General features: G+C 38.3%; 1 protein-coding gene and 2 non-coding genes across 3 annotated transcripts; 2 read left to right on the top strand and 1 right to left on the bottom strand.

Annotated features, from left to right (window-relative positions):
• Positions 1–2264: 2264 nt before the first annotated feature.
• On the bottom strand, positions 2265–15253 carry lasp1 (LIM and SH3 protein 1). Its single transcript, XM_043235103.1, has 7 exons — positions 14856–15253; positions 11389–11483; positions 8035–8119; positions 5918–6025; positions 3992–4082; positions 3797–3885; positions 2265–3707 (listed from the first exon to the last, which is right to left on the bottom strand). Exons 1-7 carry the CDS (start codon positions 14922–14924, stop codon positions 3534–3536), a joined length of 711 nt encoding a protein of 236 aa, XP_043091038.1. The 5' UTR covers positions 14925–15253; the 3' UTR covers positions 2265–3533.
• Positions 15254–16683: 1430 nt separating this feature from the next.
• trnac-gca lies at positions 16684–16755 on the top strand. The gene has a single exon. It is a non-coding gene; the product is annotated as a tRNA-Cys (tRNA).
• Positions 16756–17987: 1232 nt separating this feature from the next.
• On the top strand, positions 17988–18058 carry trnac-gca. The gene has a single exon. It is a non-coding gene; the product is annotated as a tRNA-Cys (tRNA).
• Positions 18059–18878: the final 820 nt, after the last annotated feature.

Raw genomic sequence — 18878 nt, 5'->3', positions numbered from 1 at the left:
AGAGTTGCGTCTCTTTCTTTCTCTCTCTCGATCGATCTAGAATTAATTTAAATAAATGCTATAATTCATTAAAATAAAACTGATCTTAGAGTACTGCTTCATCTCTGTGTCTGATTTGAAGCGGGCAGAATCGCTACCGAGCCATTACTGACAAAAATAACCGACATTTTTACCTTTCCGGTCAAATATTGAGCTGCAAAGAGCAATGCTAGTTTCAATTTGTTTATAACTTGGCAAATGACCATGGATTAAGCGGGATAATCAGCGACTGGCAGTGCATTAAATGATTTTAAATGCGCGTCGGGCGCTTCTCAGTCTCCTCCTCGTGCATTTAAAATCCTTTAATGCACGGCTAACGTTGACTATCCATCACAAAAACCTTTATTTTCAGACGGGATTAATTGCGATTAATCGACACCACTAATAAAAAAAACACTTATTGGGCCAAAAAAACAAAAGATCTCATATGTGGTCCCAACTATAGTCGAACAGTTATATACAGAATATTACAACTCCATGTTATTTCCCAGTTCCCAGAATGCATTGCGGCATAAATTAATGATGCAGTTAATGTTATAGGATTATCATTTTGTTCATTTGAACTTTTTGTTGCTTTTTTGTCATTATTGTTATGTTTTGAGATGTAAAGAGCTCATCTTTTTAACAATTGTCGACTGCACCTTTCTTAATGCTTCTTTGTGTCTAGTTTCGAAACCTGAAGTAGGCCTATGGCCATATAAACCAAATGAATCCATTTTATGGATATTTTAACCTAGTAAAATGTTTTGCAAATGAAGACAGTTTCGTCTATTTCCACATTAGATTACGATATCCATTAAAATTTCTAAAGCAGTTCACTGTTTGTCATTGGTTCATAAACATGGAAGTGATCACGTGAAGACACCATTTTTTCATCTGGGAAAATGAAGACAATTAATTACCTCAATGACACTAACTGTTGTTTTAGTTTGTGTGACAAGAATTGTTCAACAAACTTGTGTTAGCTAAACATAGTACCTTTACGTACTATTGCTCAGAGGAAAAAAAAAAGTCTTACTGCATCAAGTTGACTTTTTTTTAATGTTTTCTCAACTATTTATTTTCTTCACAGTACATGACTTCCATGAGGGCAAGCACGGAGTTAACACATACTCACAAGGTTTTTTATTTTTGACATGAGTGTCACATTCCCCTCCATATTTTCCACCTTTGGGTTCCTTTTTTTTTGGATAAATAGCAAGTTCCTTGCTATTTATTTTTGGGTGATTTATCATTTATTAACGACCATTACTAACAATGACACATTTTACTATACTGGCACAGATTTTCCACCAGAGCCTGTAAAAGAAGAATGGTCTTAACTGAACTAAATCTTTATGCTTTGGAATAAAAAGATGATGATCTTGGAAAAATGTAGGATATTTACTTATCTTCGTGTAACCCCTTAGACGTCTTACAAAAAGAAAACTCTGCACCGTCTAAATGTTTTAAAACGATAAAAATACGCGAAATTAAGAAATCCATTTTCAGCAAGTATGCATTAAATCAATCCAAACAGTGCAGATATTTCTAATGTTGTAATATTAACTGATGTTATAATATTGAGAGGCACAATTGCTTCAACAGTAATAATAATAATAACAACGATAAACACTTCTAATTATTCATATAGTGATTTCTGGAGGATCATGTGACACTGAAGACTGAAGAGTAATGATGCTTTTAGAAATACATTAAACAAGTTAAATATATTAAAATAGAAAACTTAATTTAAATTATGCTTATAGCAATATTACAGCTTTCATTCTTTTGATTAAATGAATGCAGTCTTGGTGAGTATTTTCTTTAAATAATTTTAAAATCGTATACAGACCCCAAACCTTTGAATGCAGCAGCTTTTTAAATATGAAATGGTTACAATGCGCAGAATAAGCTGTTTGAGGGGGCGCTTTCAAGAGCTGGAGAAAACACACGTGACGGCGGACTGATAGATACCGAAGATATCGGGAGAATATGTTAACAGAGTAACCCAGATATTATACCTTTGAAGTAGCAGTGGTGAAAATAGTGTCTTGAGAAAGCAAAACACTTACTTTGATCATTCTCTGCATCTATATTTTGGCATTTTAGAGAACAACGATCAGTAGAATCTCATTAGAGTCTTTGCACAGTAACATTGTTTCCAGTTAGAGAGAAATACATGCTAAGCTCTAAAACATTCTAGTACCGTTAACAACTCGGTCCGTTCGACAAACCCGCCTGCCTTGGTATACAAATAGATTTTTTTATTCCACTGATATTGATAAATTGACATTAAAATTCCGTCTTGTACAATACCAGCAAGGCAATGAGAATAAGCAATGATATGAGGAAAAAACAAAAAAACATCAATAACAACGTTTTACAGAACAGCTCTGAGATACAGTTTGATACAATGCACATGGAATGTTCCAGAACCGAAATGGAATGATTAAAATCCAAAGCTAAAATGGTCCATTGAATTGTGCTTGGGCTCCTCTCTTCTCTTACTATTTTTCTACGACGCTGCTCTGCTCCTCGCTTGCTAAGTGACTATAGTTTCTTTTTTTTTTCCCTTTATGAAGAACAAAATACATCACTATTTTCTCGCATTTTTAAAAGCAAGAGCTGCAGAACAAAATGACACTCATATATTAGAAGTAATTCTGTAAAGGGCTAGAGAGGAATGTGAAGGAGCTTAAGTAAATATGTAAGCATCAAAAGGCTCCATCCGTTTCATACAGTTTTAGGAATGTCCAGTTGAAAAAGAGGAGCCTTTTCTATATTCCAGTTCCAACACATGGTCAGACGTATGGAGCGAAAACTGGAATGACCAGAAGTCTCGTGATCAAGAATCGTTACTCATAGACCCACAGCCGATGAGATGTGAAACTGTACTGGACACATTACAATTACAAGCTGCAAAGAAGATAAGAAACAATGAAAATAGATATATATAATATATAAAAAAAATCTGACAACTGAAGTTCGGACCAGATTCTTTCACAAATTGTCATAGCAACCGATAAGATAAGTGTGTTGAGATGTCTGCGAAGTGCTCTATAGTGGACCCTAAATATTTCAGAGGCCCATGTGGTCATGTTTTTTTTGAAGGTTGGTGTATGAGAGTCTTGTTAAGACTTAAGCGCCACTTGTGACAGCACCTTTCCAGGACTGAGGAAACACTTACTAAAAAGACAAAACAGTCAGACAGGTAGACAGCAAAAGCAATAGACAGAGAGAAAAAGATGGGTGGAAGTAGTAAATCATTCACTATTTATGCGAGTGCGTGTATGCGCTGTTGCCGTGTATGATTACGTACTGAACTATGTTTGTTTTGGATCATAACCGGGTCACAGAGGCCGACCCCTGACAAGGACAGTTAGTGCAGGAAAAGAAGAGGGAAAAAGATGAGATCTTGAAAGGTGAGATGGCACTCGGCTAAATCATCTGTGTCTTTCTGCCGCAACCCCCTCTTTTTCCTTTTCCTCCCTTCCCCCTTTCTCTATTTGTGTTCAGATGGCCTCTACATAGTTGGCCGGCAGCATCCCCTGCTGGCCGGTGCGCTCCACTCGTCCGTACATCCATCCCTCGTCGATCTGCTGCACGTCCATGATCACGTCGCCGTCCAGGAACGACACCTCGTCCTCGTCAGCGGCGGTGTAATCATACACCGCTCGGTAGCGCTTCTGCAACACACACACACACAAGGAGAGACAACTGTAAGGGCTTGAAGAGAAGGAGCGCGCAGGACAGCGTGTTTGAGAGAGTTTATTACCCCAGAGCTTGGAGGAGGGGCGGCAGCGGCCTGGCGCACGGGCTCAGGCTCATAGTGATAGTTTGGAGATGCTGCCGAGGGTTGATATGCTGCCAGAGAGAGAGAGAGAGAGAAAAAAAGAAGTCGTTATTTTATGGCCCGTGTCAAACTGAGATGCTCATGATCATGCAAAAAGACGCAAGCAAGCCTGTGTACCTGGAGTTGTGTTTTGTTGAGGTGTTTGCGGAAGCAGAGGCGGGCCTTCCCCTCCCATTCGGCTCTTCTCAAAATCCTCGTGGTACTTGATCTAGAGACATGAGCAGTGTGACAAAAATGGATATACATGCAAACGTTAACGTTGTTGTGAATTCTGTTAAATGCGTCAGCAAAGTGACATGTTTAGCTGAATATAACTGTGGGGAATCTTTGTTATAAAAAGCAGATGTCTTTGGAGCTGTTAAGCCGGTTTAAAAATTATAAACATGCGCACCATGTGACATCCATTTGCAAGGAAAGCGTGTACTTGAATCGTGACGATAGCGGCTGTATAGCTGTCAGCAAAGCATTTGTTGTAAAGCAAAGGCAAAATATATTTATTACATTTTTAGGATGCATAAAATGATAACATTTTTATATTGCATGATAATTTGTAATGCAGCACAGCTAATTAGAATGCCGGGCCATCAGAAAACAATACCAAAACAAATACATGTAGCCAATTTGTTAAAAACATGTTGATGTTTGTAAAATCGTATTATTGCAAATATTGTTTGTGGAGTCGCTGAGACTCGTTTTTTAAGCTTATGCTCAATAAGGCTGCATTTATTTGATCAAAAATGTAAAAAGATTTAGGGGGCATGCACCAAATAGATTTGACATGCTCAATTGTAGTTACTTTAAGGTATTTAAAAAAAAAAAAATTTATTACTTTTTATGTGCAAAACTAATACTTCTCTCTCACACACACACACACACACAAAACATTTTGTTGCAACATTTTATGAAAATCAAGATGAATGCAGCTATGCATCATAGACTGATTACACGTAAAGAGTGAACTGTTTGCCCTCTCTCTCCTCACTATTCCCACATATCAGACCTCAAATACATCAAATATTACCCTTTTTAGACAAAGGTTAAGAAAATACTATACAAAAGTTTACTAGCAGTTGCCACCTAAACCTTCCAAGTCACATTATTCTTCAGAAATCAGTCTAATCATAGAGATTTGGGGCTGTAGTGTGCATTTCTTATTGTTAAATATAAAAACAGCAGTGCTGCTTGATATTATGGTGAAAGCCATTACACTTCTCAGGATTCTAAGATGAATATAATATGATGTACTGTTACTTTTTAATCTTTTTTTTCAACCTTTGCTGAAAAAGCCCCACTTTTGAATAGTACTGTAAGCTAACTTCATTGACAGTGTACTAAAATTAATCATGCAGCACAGAGAAAACAACAACACCGCCGTCCATTTCACAGACACACCCTCAAACTGAGTGAATTTCTTCCACAGCCACGGGCTCTTTGGGTTAGTGGTTCAGACTGAATTAACTGCAGGAAACTGAGGTGAGGAAGAAAAAAAAAAACCCAGAATGCACAAAGCATACTGATGCAGTGCTCTCTCATAATTAAACCACTCAGAAAACTGTCCTTCATTTCGTAAAGTGGTGGTTTCAGCAAAAGGTTTTAATTTAATTAAACGTTATTCTGAGCCAGGGCGACAACTAATACCATTTCCGGCATCATCCACAAGGTGTCTCCTGAGCTAGAAAATGGAGATTTTATACCGACAGGAAATGACATTGCAAAAAGGAAGTTAGGGGACATAAATGTTACCAGGCAACCAGTGCAGATACTTCACTGAACAGGTGTGGTGTGAAAGACAAAGAGGAAGGATGGGACTGAATAAGTACTTCATTTAAAGTCAAATAATTTATACTTCATGTTAACAATTTGTTATTAAACAATGAGAAGAGATGAGGACAGATGCCTTTCTGATTGTTGGAGAGTAATTCGTTGGGAGGTACAAGACAAAAAGCTAATTTAACAGCTAAAAAAACAAAGAACAGAAAATAGGAAGCACAGAAAAGTGCGTAAAGTGTCTAAAGAGAGAAATTCAGTTGGAGTTGGACCTACGTTGCTGATTTGGTCTTGCGTTTTCTTGATTCTCTGCAGCTCTGGTGTGTCAGCCACAACGCTGAAGCCCTTTCCTTTGTTCTTCTCAAATTCCTCCTTGTAGAGCACCTGCGACACAAACACACACAGAAATCAGTAACAAACACCCCAGTAACCAGAATTGCTCATTACATGCTTCAAGGTATGCTTTCCTCTTTTACTACTATTTCAGGAAGCATATATGCAGCTACGTTAATGGATAATTGTAAAAACATTTGCCATTTTAAACATTCCACAGTGTAAAAAGGTCCTCAAAATCTTATAAAGTCTTAATTTCTCTTGTTTTTAATGAATAGTCAGTCGATGGACATTTTCCTGTGGTCTAGTGCCTTTCTTTCTATGACGTACCATTCTGCAACTGTCACTGAAAATGCTAATAAAAAGATCTGAAATACAATGTTCGGAGAACGAAGAAACCTCTTCGATGTTATTCAAATCAGTTTTGGTGTAAATGCCGTCGGAAACCCTAATTATTGGATTTTTTAATTAGTAATTAGCTAGCAATCCATTAATGGTAAATTTTTATAAATAAACAAAAACAATCATACAATAAAGTGAGCAATGTTACAAGATACAGTTGAAAACTAGTTTCAGTGAAGTTGGACAGTAAGCTAAACAGTAGGCGATAGCTTATGAATAAATACTGGATGACAGCTACTGATAAACTTGCATTTCCCATAAATTAAATATCTGCTTGTTCCTTTTTTCTGACAATAACAGAGATAGCAGGGTTTACAGCGTCATGAAACGCATCACATTTTGTGAGATCCTAACAGATATATACATACATGTGTTGTACATTGCTTAAAACAGTAATAAAGGTCACAAAATAGGTCACAAAGCGGAAACTGGTCATTTTTGTGACCATTTAGTTCATCCACATTTAAAAAGATGGGTTTAATGCCTGTGACGTAAACCCTAGTAATTTGAGTGCTTATTACACAAAGACATCACTTCCAAAAACCCCATAGCTGTTATTCACTCAGGAGCAGTGTTGTTTTAGGGGGCTTTCACAATGGCATACTAATTCTAAAAAGGGAACATGAGACTACCTGAAGAAGATGGTCCGAGATTGGTCGCAGTGCAACTGTGGTAAGGTGTGTGTGAGTGTGAAAGCAACTCGGGTGTGCGCTTGATCAGGAAGCAAAGTATTAAAAACAACAAAAAAAAAAAAAAAAAAAAAAAAAAGAATCAAGCGAGTATGACACCAGACCAATGCACTCGACAGTAAAGATGCTCAGTGTCAAAACAGTTTTTCATGCAGTGTGTAACACAGCTTTAAGTGAATTAAAACATCCTGCAAAGATTTAAAAATAAAAACATTCCATGCAGATCCGGTGAAAACTTGATTTTTGTGTTGGTCTGAATGAAAATTCATTCTTTGTCACTAGGTACCACCTTTGGAGCATTAAAGAAATAGTTTACCCAAAAAATTTAAATCACCCCATGTTTTATTCACTCCAAATCCATCCTAGGTGTAGATAACAGTTTTTGACAGTCTGAGTTTTTGGGAAAAAAAAAAAAAAAAAAAAGCGATGGGTTTCTGCAATAAAAATCTTTTTTTATATTTAAAATTATAAATTTAAATAATTGACCCATGATTTTTGTTCTGTGAGAACGCAGAGTTCCGGCTTCTTGTCTGACCTATGAAGCAACTTACGTCATACATCGTTTTAGAAATCCTTTAAAGAAGCTGGAACTCTGCGCTCAGTCAGTCAGCCCGTTGTTTACATCATAAAATTTAAACTAGAATTATTTTTGTTACAAAAACCCACCGATCTGTTTCAACGGAAAAAGGAAAAAACAAAAACGGAGAAACGTTGAAATGAACCACTGGGAGTGATAAAAAGAAAACAAATAAGGTAAAAATAAATGAATATTATAATAAAAAAATTAAATAAAAGTTTTTTGACCCTGCATTCATCTTGACCTGTTGTTGGGGAATAGGGGCACTTCTAGCTGCAATCTTTTAATATTACTTCATGCTTAAGAGTGCTCTGGTTCGTGCCACGGAAAGACAGAGAAGCAAGGAAAGGATTACAGTGATTAGTGCGCATGTAAATGCTAGCATTTAATACCTGGCTCTGCATCTTGCTTTGCTGTTTCAGGCGCAGGTTCTCCGGAGTGTCGGCAACACTGGTGAATGAAGTCTTCGGATAGTGTCTGAAACACACACACACACACACACACACACTTAGTTAACATCAGCATTCGAAGTCTAACATCTCAGTATTTCTCCTAGTTGAATTTCCAAATGTTTTTTTTAGTCACCAAATGTTAACTTTCTGGGTTAACTATATTCTTTAATAATGGGCTTTTGATGTCAATGACAGGGCTACAGGGATGCTTTTTATCCGTGTTGCTGCTAGAGACATAGATTGTGAATTAGTGACTGAAGTGGTGTATGTCCACATTTGCTTATCGTTGATCTGTGTGGGGATAGTGAAGACACAGAAGTGTAATTCATGCCTTGTATAAACAAGGCAGCATATTTGTCCTATTTTCACAGACCAACGCAACACAAAATTAGCATGACAGTGACAAACCCAACCGCAATCATCCAACGCAGCACACAATTAAGAGAGCCAGGAATAACAGAACTGCACAACAGAGAAAACAAATTACAATTACAACATTAAGTCATAAAAACAGCTCTTCCATCTTTATTTGACCCTCTAACTCTAACACTCTCTATTCTAATTCTATTCTTTAAAAAAAAGGCCCTTTAGATTAGCACTCTATTTATTTGCAGGTTGCTTGTTTTCTAAAAAAAAAAAAAAAAACTATCTTCACTACTATTTTTGTATTCCAGGTTTTCTATTTATTTATTTATTATATGATTACCAAAAGCAAAAAAGGCCTCCAACACTATCCGTTTTCTTTTTATGTATTATATAATTATTAAAAACAAACGTTGCTACATGCGTTAAGCTAACTGAGACTTAGTCATAGCACTTGCACTTCATAGTTCTTTTGTTGATTTTGATTGCTTCCATTGTCCTCATCTGTATGTCTCTTTGGAGGAAGGAGTCTGCTAAATGACTAAAGGTAAATATATTTGGTAAGTCATTTTGTAATACAGCTGTAATCTTTTAACTAGGTAGTTAATCATGTACCCATATAACAACATATAGTGTGCCACAAAAGCACTTAACAGGGCTGATTCAGAATTCAAATGAATCATGGTAACAACACAACAACTGAGCCAATCGAAACGTAGTCTTTTCCTGGTTACCACAGGACACCTAGTCTGCTTAGTAAGCCTCTGTACAGTACACAGACGCTGTGTTGCTGCAGGCAACCTCCACATAACACAACACATGCACTTTAAACCAAATATAGACGATCCAGCACTGCATAAAAAAAGCCCTGCCAAATTCAGGTAGTGGTCCACAAATTAGGTTCAAACTGGCAACTTATTTTTTTTCGATTGAAAACCAATCGTTTCAGCAGTTATGATGAATTCTTTTGTCTTTTATTATTGCTTGTTTTAAATATTTCTATCTTGCCTTATTTTTATTTAAATGCGTTTTATATAGTATTTTCTGTACTTACAATTTATAATGATTTCAAGTTTTCGTTCGCGTTGTTTTAGTTATTCCATCTAATATTCAAATTGTATCTCATTTTAGAGACAAAAATGATTGTTCTTCAGTAAAGTTGTTGATGCCTTCATGTGTTGATCATCTACATATGATATTTAAGCTGGACGTCTCCAAGTTTTATTCAACAGCAACATCATAATTAATTTAAAGGTATTTGAGGACATTAGGACTGTCGGTTTAAAATTCAACAAGGTCAAATGAGTCTCACACAAAGATACAGTCACACTTTTTGTAAAGGGCCTATAAAAAGGAACGATCAATGTAAATACGTACTGTTGAGATCTGCTGACTACCATTTGCAGCAAATGATATCAGTCAGTATTTTGGCTGGCAGTCCAAATTTTATTTTTGAGATGCGTTTTGAGATTTCCTCTGAGATGAGGAAAACAAACAATCAGATAAAATGACACTCAAGAGCCCAGGCTGATTGCTGCATTAATATCAGTTAACAGACAATCCCAACATAATCCAATCAGGTGGGGTTTTTTTCTTTATTTTTACTTTTGGTGGACGTGTCATCAGACATCATTCTGAGCAGCAAACAGGCCTTTATCTGTTGGGTGCAAGAGGAAATTACTTTGCCATGCTCACTTACTCAGATTATCTTCGTAATAAGGACTGAGTAAACAGTGGAAGGAGCAGATCTAGACAGAGGGACAGACATAAATCATTTGCTAAATAAAGACTTATTCCAAAAGTGTGTGAGAGTGAGAAATAAGGACCTTGAGATACACTGGCGCTCACAAAAGCGCATTTGCATATTTTGCATGCCAGCTGGTCATTGTGACTTTATAAAGGTACTCTAGCCATGTCAAAGCTGCACGCTAGGCCTGCTGGTCTGCATTAAACCACAGCAACTTGAAGTATGAATGGCAACCTTTTAAAAACAGGAACGCAATGGCTGAGGTATCAGACTCACAAGACTATTAGTGATCAGAAGAGGATTCCAGAGAAGTGAACTCATTTGTGTATGCGTGTATGGGTCATTGTTGTGAAAATAGGAATTTCCCTCCAATACCCTTCCACTGAATGAATGCACAAGTCGGCTACTGTGTTCGCAGACGTGACCTTTCCATGATCAACTAACACTAACAGGGACAAAGAACGATCAGAAACAATTAAAGTATAACATTATAACGGACTTGGCTCGGTTTGCTTTCTTAATGCGTGTTTCTCAGCTTACAAAAGATTCATCAGTGCATGTCATCCAAAAGACATCAGTGTCTATCTTTGTATCTCCATAATGTACTAACTTCCTCTTCTTTTGAGACACTCTTTTTCCGCTAACATCATTTAAGCCGAGCTGGTTACTAGAAACAGTTAGTCACTGGTCAAATAAACAGTTTTAGAAATCTTGCATTTTACCTAGCTCTATTTTAGTAATCTAATTAATTCTCAATGGCAACCATTGTAAATATATATATATTTTTTTTATTGCTGTATGTTTTAAATACTTAAAATAGGGTTTCAAATGGCAATTGACTGTTGCTGTGTCCGAATATGCCTACATCAACACTACATAGTAGATAAAACTACGAAAAGCGTAGTATGTCCAAATGCCTAATCTTAATAGATGAAAAGCACCTACATGATTTAGACTTATTACTTTGAGGAGTTGAAACTGACTCTGGCTGGTCATGTGACACATGGTGGATGTTATATGTCCATATTTTATTCATACTACTTTGAACGGTTGTGAAGTAGGTTTAAAAACCAAATACAGTACCTACTAGACAGTATGCATGGTAACTTGAGAAATAAGTAGCAAAAAAACTAACAGATAGTAAAAGCAGATTTTTACCACATACAGAGAGCAGAGATACTTACGCATTACAGTATGGTCTCTTCTCAAAGCCTTTGTAGTTCTTCATGTTTAGAGTCATCTTACAGACTTCACAGCTAAAGCATCCTTTATGCCAGTACTGAAAGAGAGAAACACGGGGTGATTAAAGCTTTAAATTGTGTTTGTATTGGGAGGTGTATGCAAAAGAAATAGGGAAATTGTCTGCAACGGAGTTGAGAAAGATAAAAAGAGCAAATGACACGAAGACCTTCAGATCCCTCAGGGCTACTAATTCAGTCACTGTGGCCGTTACACAGTCAGTTCGCTCTCAGGATTAAATACAAAAAACAATGGAGTGCTTGTTCTTTGAAAGCACTTGGTAAGAAAAAGAGGAACCGGCACCACGTGTGTCAAAATAGAAACCCAACTGGAGTTTATGTCCATTTAAAGCAAAGACATGTTTTGTTTTTCTGCGTGAATGCATCAGTTTTTGCATCAGACTTTCTGGGACAGGCATTTTACATACACCCATCTGGATCACACTGGTTGTCAAGTGGTTACTAACCGAGTTACATCACCATTTTCCCAGCTTCTTGCAACATAAGGGAAAAACAAAGAATGATCCACAAATAAACAACAAATGCTGGGAAACACCCCGACTGAGATTCTGCCCTTTAATAGCTATACACTAAAGTATGCAGCTGTAATTTATGCTAGACTTTGATTACCAGCTTCCTTAGTTAATGTTGACCATGGGAGTGTTTCAGTGATAAGAGACCACACACACACACACACACACACACACACACACACACACACACACACACACACACACACACACACACACACACACACACACACACACACACACACGCACGCACAGAAAAAGGACTGGGGGGACTGACCTGACCCGCTACCCTACATTCCATCTATGCAGCCAGTCATGCATGCTGCAGTGCGTATAATTTAGATGGTATTTTTGTCTTTCTATATCCAACACTTTCTTCCCAGTCAGCTGGAATGTAGAAGTCTGAACACATGTGCATGAGTAAGAAATTTCTGCATCTATACTGCACTGGCAGGGAGAGGAAGCAGCTAGCACAGACTTGAGCAGAGATTCCGTTCATAACCAAAAATAACTAACCCCCAACCCCCTCCACTCACATACTTCAAAATGCTTTTTTAGGCATTTAGTCTATTTCTAACAGTTTTGAAGATGCGGGGAAAACATAAGAAAACTGGCCAGAAGAAGCGTGTGAGGGAAGATCTGTAGAGAGGTAGAAGACACTCCTAATTTATTTCAATGGAATAATTAATGGCATATTCTATGCATAGACCACACGCTAAAAATAGCTTACAATAGTGTATAGCACAGTACTTTAATGACGGATAAATATAAAGCATTGTGCAAAGCTCACAATCAAGTCCTTGAAAGTGACTGGTTATTCGTAGCACACCGTCTATGATCTCAAACATTTTCTGCAATGATTTTTATTTCATGCTCTTCCGAACGGCAGCGTCTTTGCATTATACTAAAACGTCTTCTTTAAAATCTCTTATACAATTTACTCATAAGTGCACTGCAGCTTAAATTTGATATCCAGTTAAACTACCATTGAGAGCTCGGTTGCTTTCAAGTATCTTATGCTCGCTGAGACTGCATCTATTTATTCAAAAAATATACAGTAAATATAAATGAACTAAAACCGTGATAACATTGCGTAATTTATTTCTGTGCTGACAAAGCTGAATATTCATAATTACTCACATCATCCTTCAGAAATCATTATAATATACTTATTCACTGCTCATGAAACGTATCTTACTGTCAAAGTTGAATACAAAAATATCAATCAAATATAAAGTTGTAAACTGTGGTATGGTTTTTGGGGGATTCACTGATGAATAAAAAGTTCAAAAGAACATTTGTTAATCAAAATATTATTATGTAGCACATTAAATATCAACGTCATTTCACCAATTTCAATTGAAATTAATTTAAAGCCTAGCTGAAGAAAAGTATTAATTTCTAACAAATAAGATAAAAAAATCTTACTGTCCAAAGTTATTTATTTTATTTATTATTTAACTATCTACTGCTACTGCCTGGAAAAGGTCTGTCTGAACATTTTGCTAAACCTCTCTTCCTGTGTGCCACACCAAAAATCCTAAGCTTACCGAACACCATAACGATTTAGGGGTTAATATTCATTTTTTTGGAAGGGGGGCATGCTCTTAAAACGAGGCAGAAGTACCCAGACCCCCTCTCTTTGGGTGCGGTTCTTCTGAGATGTTCTCCAGAGTGACAGGTGATGGGCTCAAGCGCTGAAGCAGAATGACAAGCGATGGTTGGCCTCACTTCAAGCCGACTGCATGCCTCAACAAAACGGCGGCATGAAGCAACTTACACGAGGCCTCTCCTCCAGGCCATGAATGGGAACTAACTTGTGTGTGTGTGTGGGGCCAGTGCTGTTTGTGACAACATCTGTGGGAGGTGTGCCATCAAACGCCCCCACGTTTACTCTCACATACACCGCACGTTTCATTCACGCATTGTGGGTCTGTACAGTCGTTCCTCAAGATGCTTCGTTCAAGGCCAATCGATTAATGCGCTCTTAACGCCCATTATCACTCCGCCCCAGTTTCTCTCCCTCGCAAATACTCGCGCTGCATGAAAATAAAAGAAGGCGACCCCACCCTCCGGAGCATCTAAAGCGATTCAAAACTCAAGATTTCGCCACACTCAAATCGCGAGCGATAAGGATATGGGTTAAGAGGGGGTGGGGTCTGCATAGAAAACGTTTCACAAGCGTGTCGAGAAGCAACACTTCCTCTGGCCAGTTGGTAAACATGTTAGATGTGCACATCATGCAAACGTCCGGGTAAAAATCTCAACAAAGCATGTATCATTTTCCCTAAAATCGCATGTTTTGTTTAAATAGGCCTCAGCGTTATACACCCTCTAAGTTGCACATCTGCAAACCAGGTCGTGTGAACCCGGCCGCGCGTTTAAACCCATTTTTGGGGCGGCTGTCGTACGGATATGATCCCCGCGTTCGCTTTTGACATGACTTGGGCTGTTTTGGGGTTTCGGGTCCGTCCATGTCGCCCACAGGACAGACTGACACGTCATAAACAAACCTCCTCCTCCTCCTCCTCGCGACAGAGGCCAAGAACAAGCGACGGTTTGAAAAATAACGATTCCCGCCTCGCATTTCTGTCGATATCACACGATATCGCGCCCAGAAAAAACGAATACGCGACGGGCAACTTGTAGCGTGCTGTGAAGTTACCACAATCGAGGCTTTTTCATCGCTAGCCCCGTTCGCTTAACGTTACGCGTTTCCGCTCTGCCCACATTCTCTATAGTCTTCGGAAACGGTCTCTTTCAAGCCACGTATTTTAAAAATCTGTACCACACACAAACGAATCCACGTATATACATTCCCCTAAAAGCCAGATGTTTAACGTTAAGCTTTGCTAGCGAATGCTAAGTTTCGCTTAGCCTTACCTTGTCAAGGCAATTCACTTTTTCCGTGGGATACACCACTCGGTTACATCTGCTACACAGTGGATTCATCTCGGAGGAATTGTACGGCGACGCAATAAGACGAGGAGCCGGTCCGCAGAGCACTGTTTGGGTTGATACCGATCGCTGTCCGTTGATGAAGTCCGGTTTGCACCGCTGGCTGACTGTCAGCGAACCAATCAGACGCGGAAGGCGCGCGCACGCTCTGCCGCTGTGTCCTGCTGCGCGCGCCCGTGCAAGGGCACTCCGCGGAAGACTTTTCTCTCGCTCTCGAGTTATTTCTCGAATCCTTGAGCATTCGAAACGTCGTTCTCGCGGATTCGAAAAGAACGCCGGCGAGTTAAATGACTACAGCTGATCTCGTCTTAGGTTCAGCCTAGGTTTGAGCTGTTTTAAACCCGCCATCATCAAGCGGATGTTAGTGCTAAACATTTTGGGAGCGTGCCTGCCCTCGCGCGCGGGCTATACAGTAAAACTATCACCTTCTGGAACAAACGCTGATAACCAAATGTTTTTTTTATATAACGTGCGTTCAGCATATTCAAACTTTGAGTAACACTGACACAGCTGAACAGGCTGACCATCGTGGCTTTTTTGCCGATGTTTGTTCATGTAAATCAGTTTCCACACAAGTCGTTTAAATTCTATCCAAAGCGGTAAAACAACAGACCATTGTTTCAGTTTCGAATCGGATGCGCCAAAAATACTTTAGCGTATAGCTGTGCGGGTTCTGTCGCCCTTTCTTCGAGCGAGACCTGCAGGCTATATTTGCAACTACATGCATTGCTTTGGAAGAAGGCCTACCTAGCCTACATGACCGTTTATCTTATCTGATTGACAGCTGTCTGTTTTTTCGCGTTTTTGTCATAGTCATGGTTCAGTAAATGTGGACATTACTCACTATATATTCATTTGCATCTTTAAGGTGAGAGTGTCACAATGGCTACCTCTCAGTAACTATAAGGTTTAGGGGCTATAAGACAAAAGTATGTTGTCTCTGAACTATTGTTGTTGGGGTTTTGTTCAATCCCAATAAATTCATGTTCTGTCTGTTCTTCAGTCTGTCTGTTCTTCAATTGTTTTATTTCAAATCCATTGTAGTTGTGTATAAAGGCAAAAGCACAAAAAACATATCAAATATATGTGGTCTGAATACTGACTGATATTAACTGTGTACTGGTTTTTATTTTAGGACATGGGTGTGAGAAGGCGGCAAAACGATTCGATTTAGTAATCTTGTTTAAAATTACATGAACTGTACATAAAATAATTTTTTTTTTCTTTTCATTGTCACAACGTTGGGCAGTAAAGAGTAAGGAAGCAGGGCTCTATGGCTTCACCTAACCAGGATTTCCCATGGACAATACATATAGGTGTGAAGAAAGGAAGATTTCTGGGTGCACAGGAACACTGTCTTATATGTTAACGGAGAATTAACAATTTATTTTTTTTTTTTCATTTCTTCATTCTTTTTTATAGCAAAGATTTAGTGACCATTTAGTGATCTTACCTGCAGTATAATGTGTGACAACTAGGCCCAGCCCTCTTACCTGGAAAAAAATACTGTCATAAACTGAATAGCATATGGCAACATTGCTGCATATTATCTTAGCTTATCAGATTTCAATATACCTTTTGGCCTCAGCAACATTTAAAGAAACAAACAAAACACAATCCTGGTTATTGCAGAGTATTGCAGCAGGAGGCTCCTAGCGTACAGAAAACACACGCATGCGCACACACGCCCATTAGTTACACATCAGGCCTGAGTCAACCTGGAAAAGCATCACCTGTCCGCGTTCCTTCGTGTGGGGGTATAGCTCAGTGGTAGAGCATTTGACTGCAGATCAAGAGGTCCCCGGTTCAAATCCGGGTGCCCCCTCTTTTTTCCACAACACTGACAAGTTAACAGAAACTTCTAGTAGAGGGTTTTTAAAAAGACTTTGAGGATAAAACAGACCGGACATATGAAACCTACCGTGAATATCAACCAGCAATAACACAAAGACACGACCTGCTTACCACAAACAGACCTGGATTCATTCCTGGCTACATAAAGCTTTTCTCTCTCTCTGTTGGATTTTACTTCATAGTTGTGAATCTCAAACTAACTATGTTTCAGTCAAAAAGCACACTAGTAAGACCACAATGTGAATATTACGGAGAATCAAATCCGGGACAAACTGCTTCGTAAAAAGTAAACAAGTACACTCACTGAACTCCATACTATAAAGTCATCTACAAAGAGACACAACCTGATCTGATGAAAGTGTCATGAAATCAACATGTCTACTCTATTTGGAGAGGGTTGAGTGTACTGTATATTCAGCCACTAGATGTCGCCCCAAACAAAGGTGAAACGTGAAAACGTGAAAATATGTGGCTGAAGATAAGATAAATAGACGATACTTTTTAACACGTTCACTTAATCGTACTTTAAATGACCTTTTTAGCAAGAGCTTGGCCATACAAGAGTAATCGGAATATTTCAGTTACTATTGCAGTTATTTTCGTTGCTGAGGACAATGCGGTAATAATCTGTTTATCTATCTAGAGATTTTGTAAACGCAAACTGACAAGCTAAAATCTACTTAAGTCTAAATCGATTACTGATTTTTAAAACATTAGGGATTTAACACTTTGTCGACACGTGAAACGACTGAGGACCACAGACTACCAGACTTTCAAGTTCTGAAGACAAACAGTCACACACGAAAACAACCTGTTCCGAAATCACCTCAGAATATAAAATTTATATAATATTTGCTTTCATTGTATATTTGTTAATTATAAGAAAAGTTGTTTTCCCGGTTTGTATCTTCACAGGAAATGCGTGATTGACAGGCCAGAAGCAGACCGATTTCCACAGAACTGATTTAGTTTCTGAGTAAACCCTGTGCATGCCATGCTCTCACGTCGCTCTGTCCTTAGGTATTTTTTTTATCTGCCAGTATGCAATCTTTCTTTCTTGCATATTTGTTAAGATCTTAGAAGTACAGACAAATAGAAGGAACACTTCTACTTCCTGATAAACATTGTCCCAATCAATGTCGTTCACGTTTAGTATATTAGTATATCCTAATAGGGTCCTATTGTGTGTTTCTTCTGCTGTGAGGGGGTATAGCTCAGTGGTAGAGCATTTGACTGCAGATCAAGAGGTCCCCGTTCAAATCCGGGTGCCCCCTGTGGGATTCTTTATAGAACCCAATAAGAATACACATAAAGCTAATCCCAAATTTGTAACATAAAATAAGCAAGGAATCTTCATGACCTTTACTCTCACCTACCGGCAACATGCAGATACAGAGCTCAAACTAACTACATGAGCAATTATTTCATTATCGTGCACTCACTTAATGACTCAGCAGAAGGAGAAATCATAGATGGACTCCCATCAACTGGATTCACTCAACAAGCTCACACTGTCATCGATCGAAGCAGCAAGTCCTATTTATCCCATGGGCATCAAAACCCTTGTATGTGCGTGGGACAAGACCCTCCCCCTTTTGATGGCCAGCGTTATTGGATAAACTCACTTTTATCTCTAATTCAGTGCGCTGTCAGTCAAACCCATTCCACTTGTTTAACACATTAAACCCCATTCTACATTTTTGCTACGGCCTTGACTTTTCACATTTCATTCTGGATTTACCGGCGCCTGCTGCAATCCCACAACGCAGAGAGGTGAACAAAGCATATCTGCTCACATACTGGCACTAGACAAGTTGGTATTTAAGAGAAGGAAGGATTTTTTGTTCAGAATAACTTACTAGACTTTTGTTGCTGTGTAAACCATCCTGGGTTTGCAGTGTTTTAGACTATAAAAGCTATTGTTTAATTAAAAGGCACCAGTATATAGGAAATGACATTTATAATATAAACTTTTACCAACAGTTATTATTATTATTAATATGTATATATTATTTTGATTCAAACGCCCATGCAATAGATACAACAATTTAAATAACAAGGCATTTCATCAGCATACATTTTTGATCTTGATTT

Source organism: Puntigrus tetrazona, chromosome 3 (genome assembly GCF_018831695.1).
Source record: "Puntigrus tetrazona isolate hp1 chromosome 3, ASM1883169v1, whole genome shotgun sequence".
Classification (NCBI taxonomy): Eukaryota; Metazoa; Chordata; class Actinopteri; order Cypriniformes; family Cyprinidae; genus Puntigrus; species Puntigrus tetrazona.
The sequence above is the reverse complement of the archived record's forward strand: the minus strand, read 5'-3'. Positions and strand labels throughout refer to the sequence as shown.

Bases quoted from the DNA above. Each gene is read 5' to 3' on its own strand.
- lasp1 (XM_043235103.1), bottom strand. From the start codon at position 14,924: ATGAATCCACTGTGTAGCAGATGTAACCGAGTGGTGTATCCCACGGAA. The intron at 11,484-14,855 runs GTAAGGCTAAGC...TCTCTCTTTCAG, and splicing joins AAGTGAATTGCCTTGACAAG to TACTGGCATAAAGGATGCTT. The intron at 6,026-8,034 runs GTATTAAATGCT...TTTGTGTCGCAG, and splicing joins AAAGCAAGATGCAGAGCCAG to GTGCTCTACAAGGAGGAATT.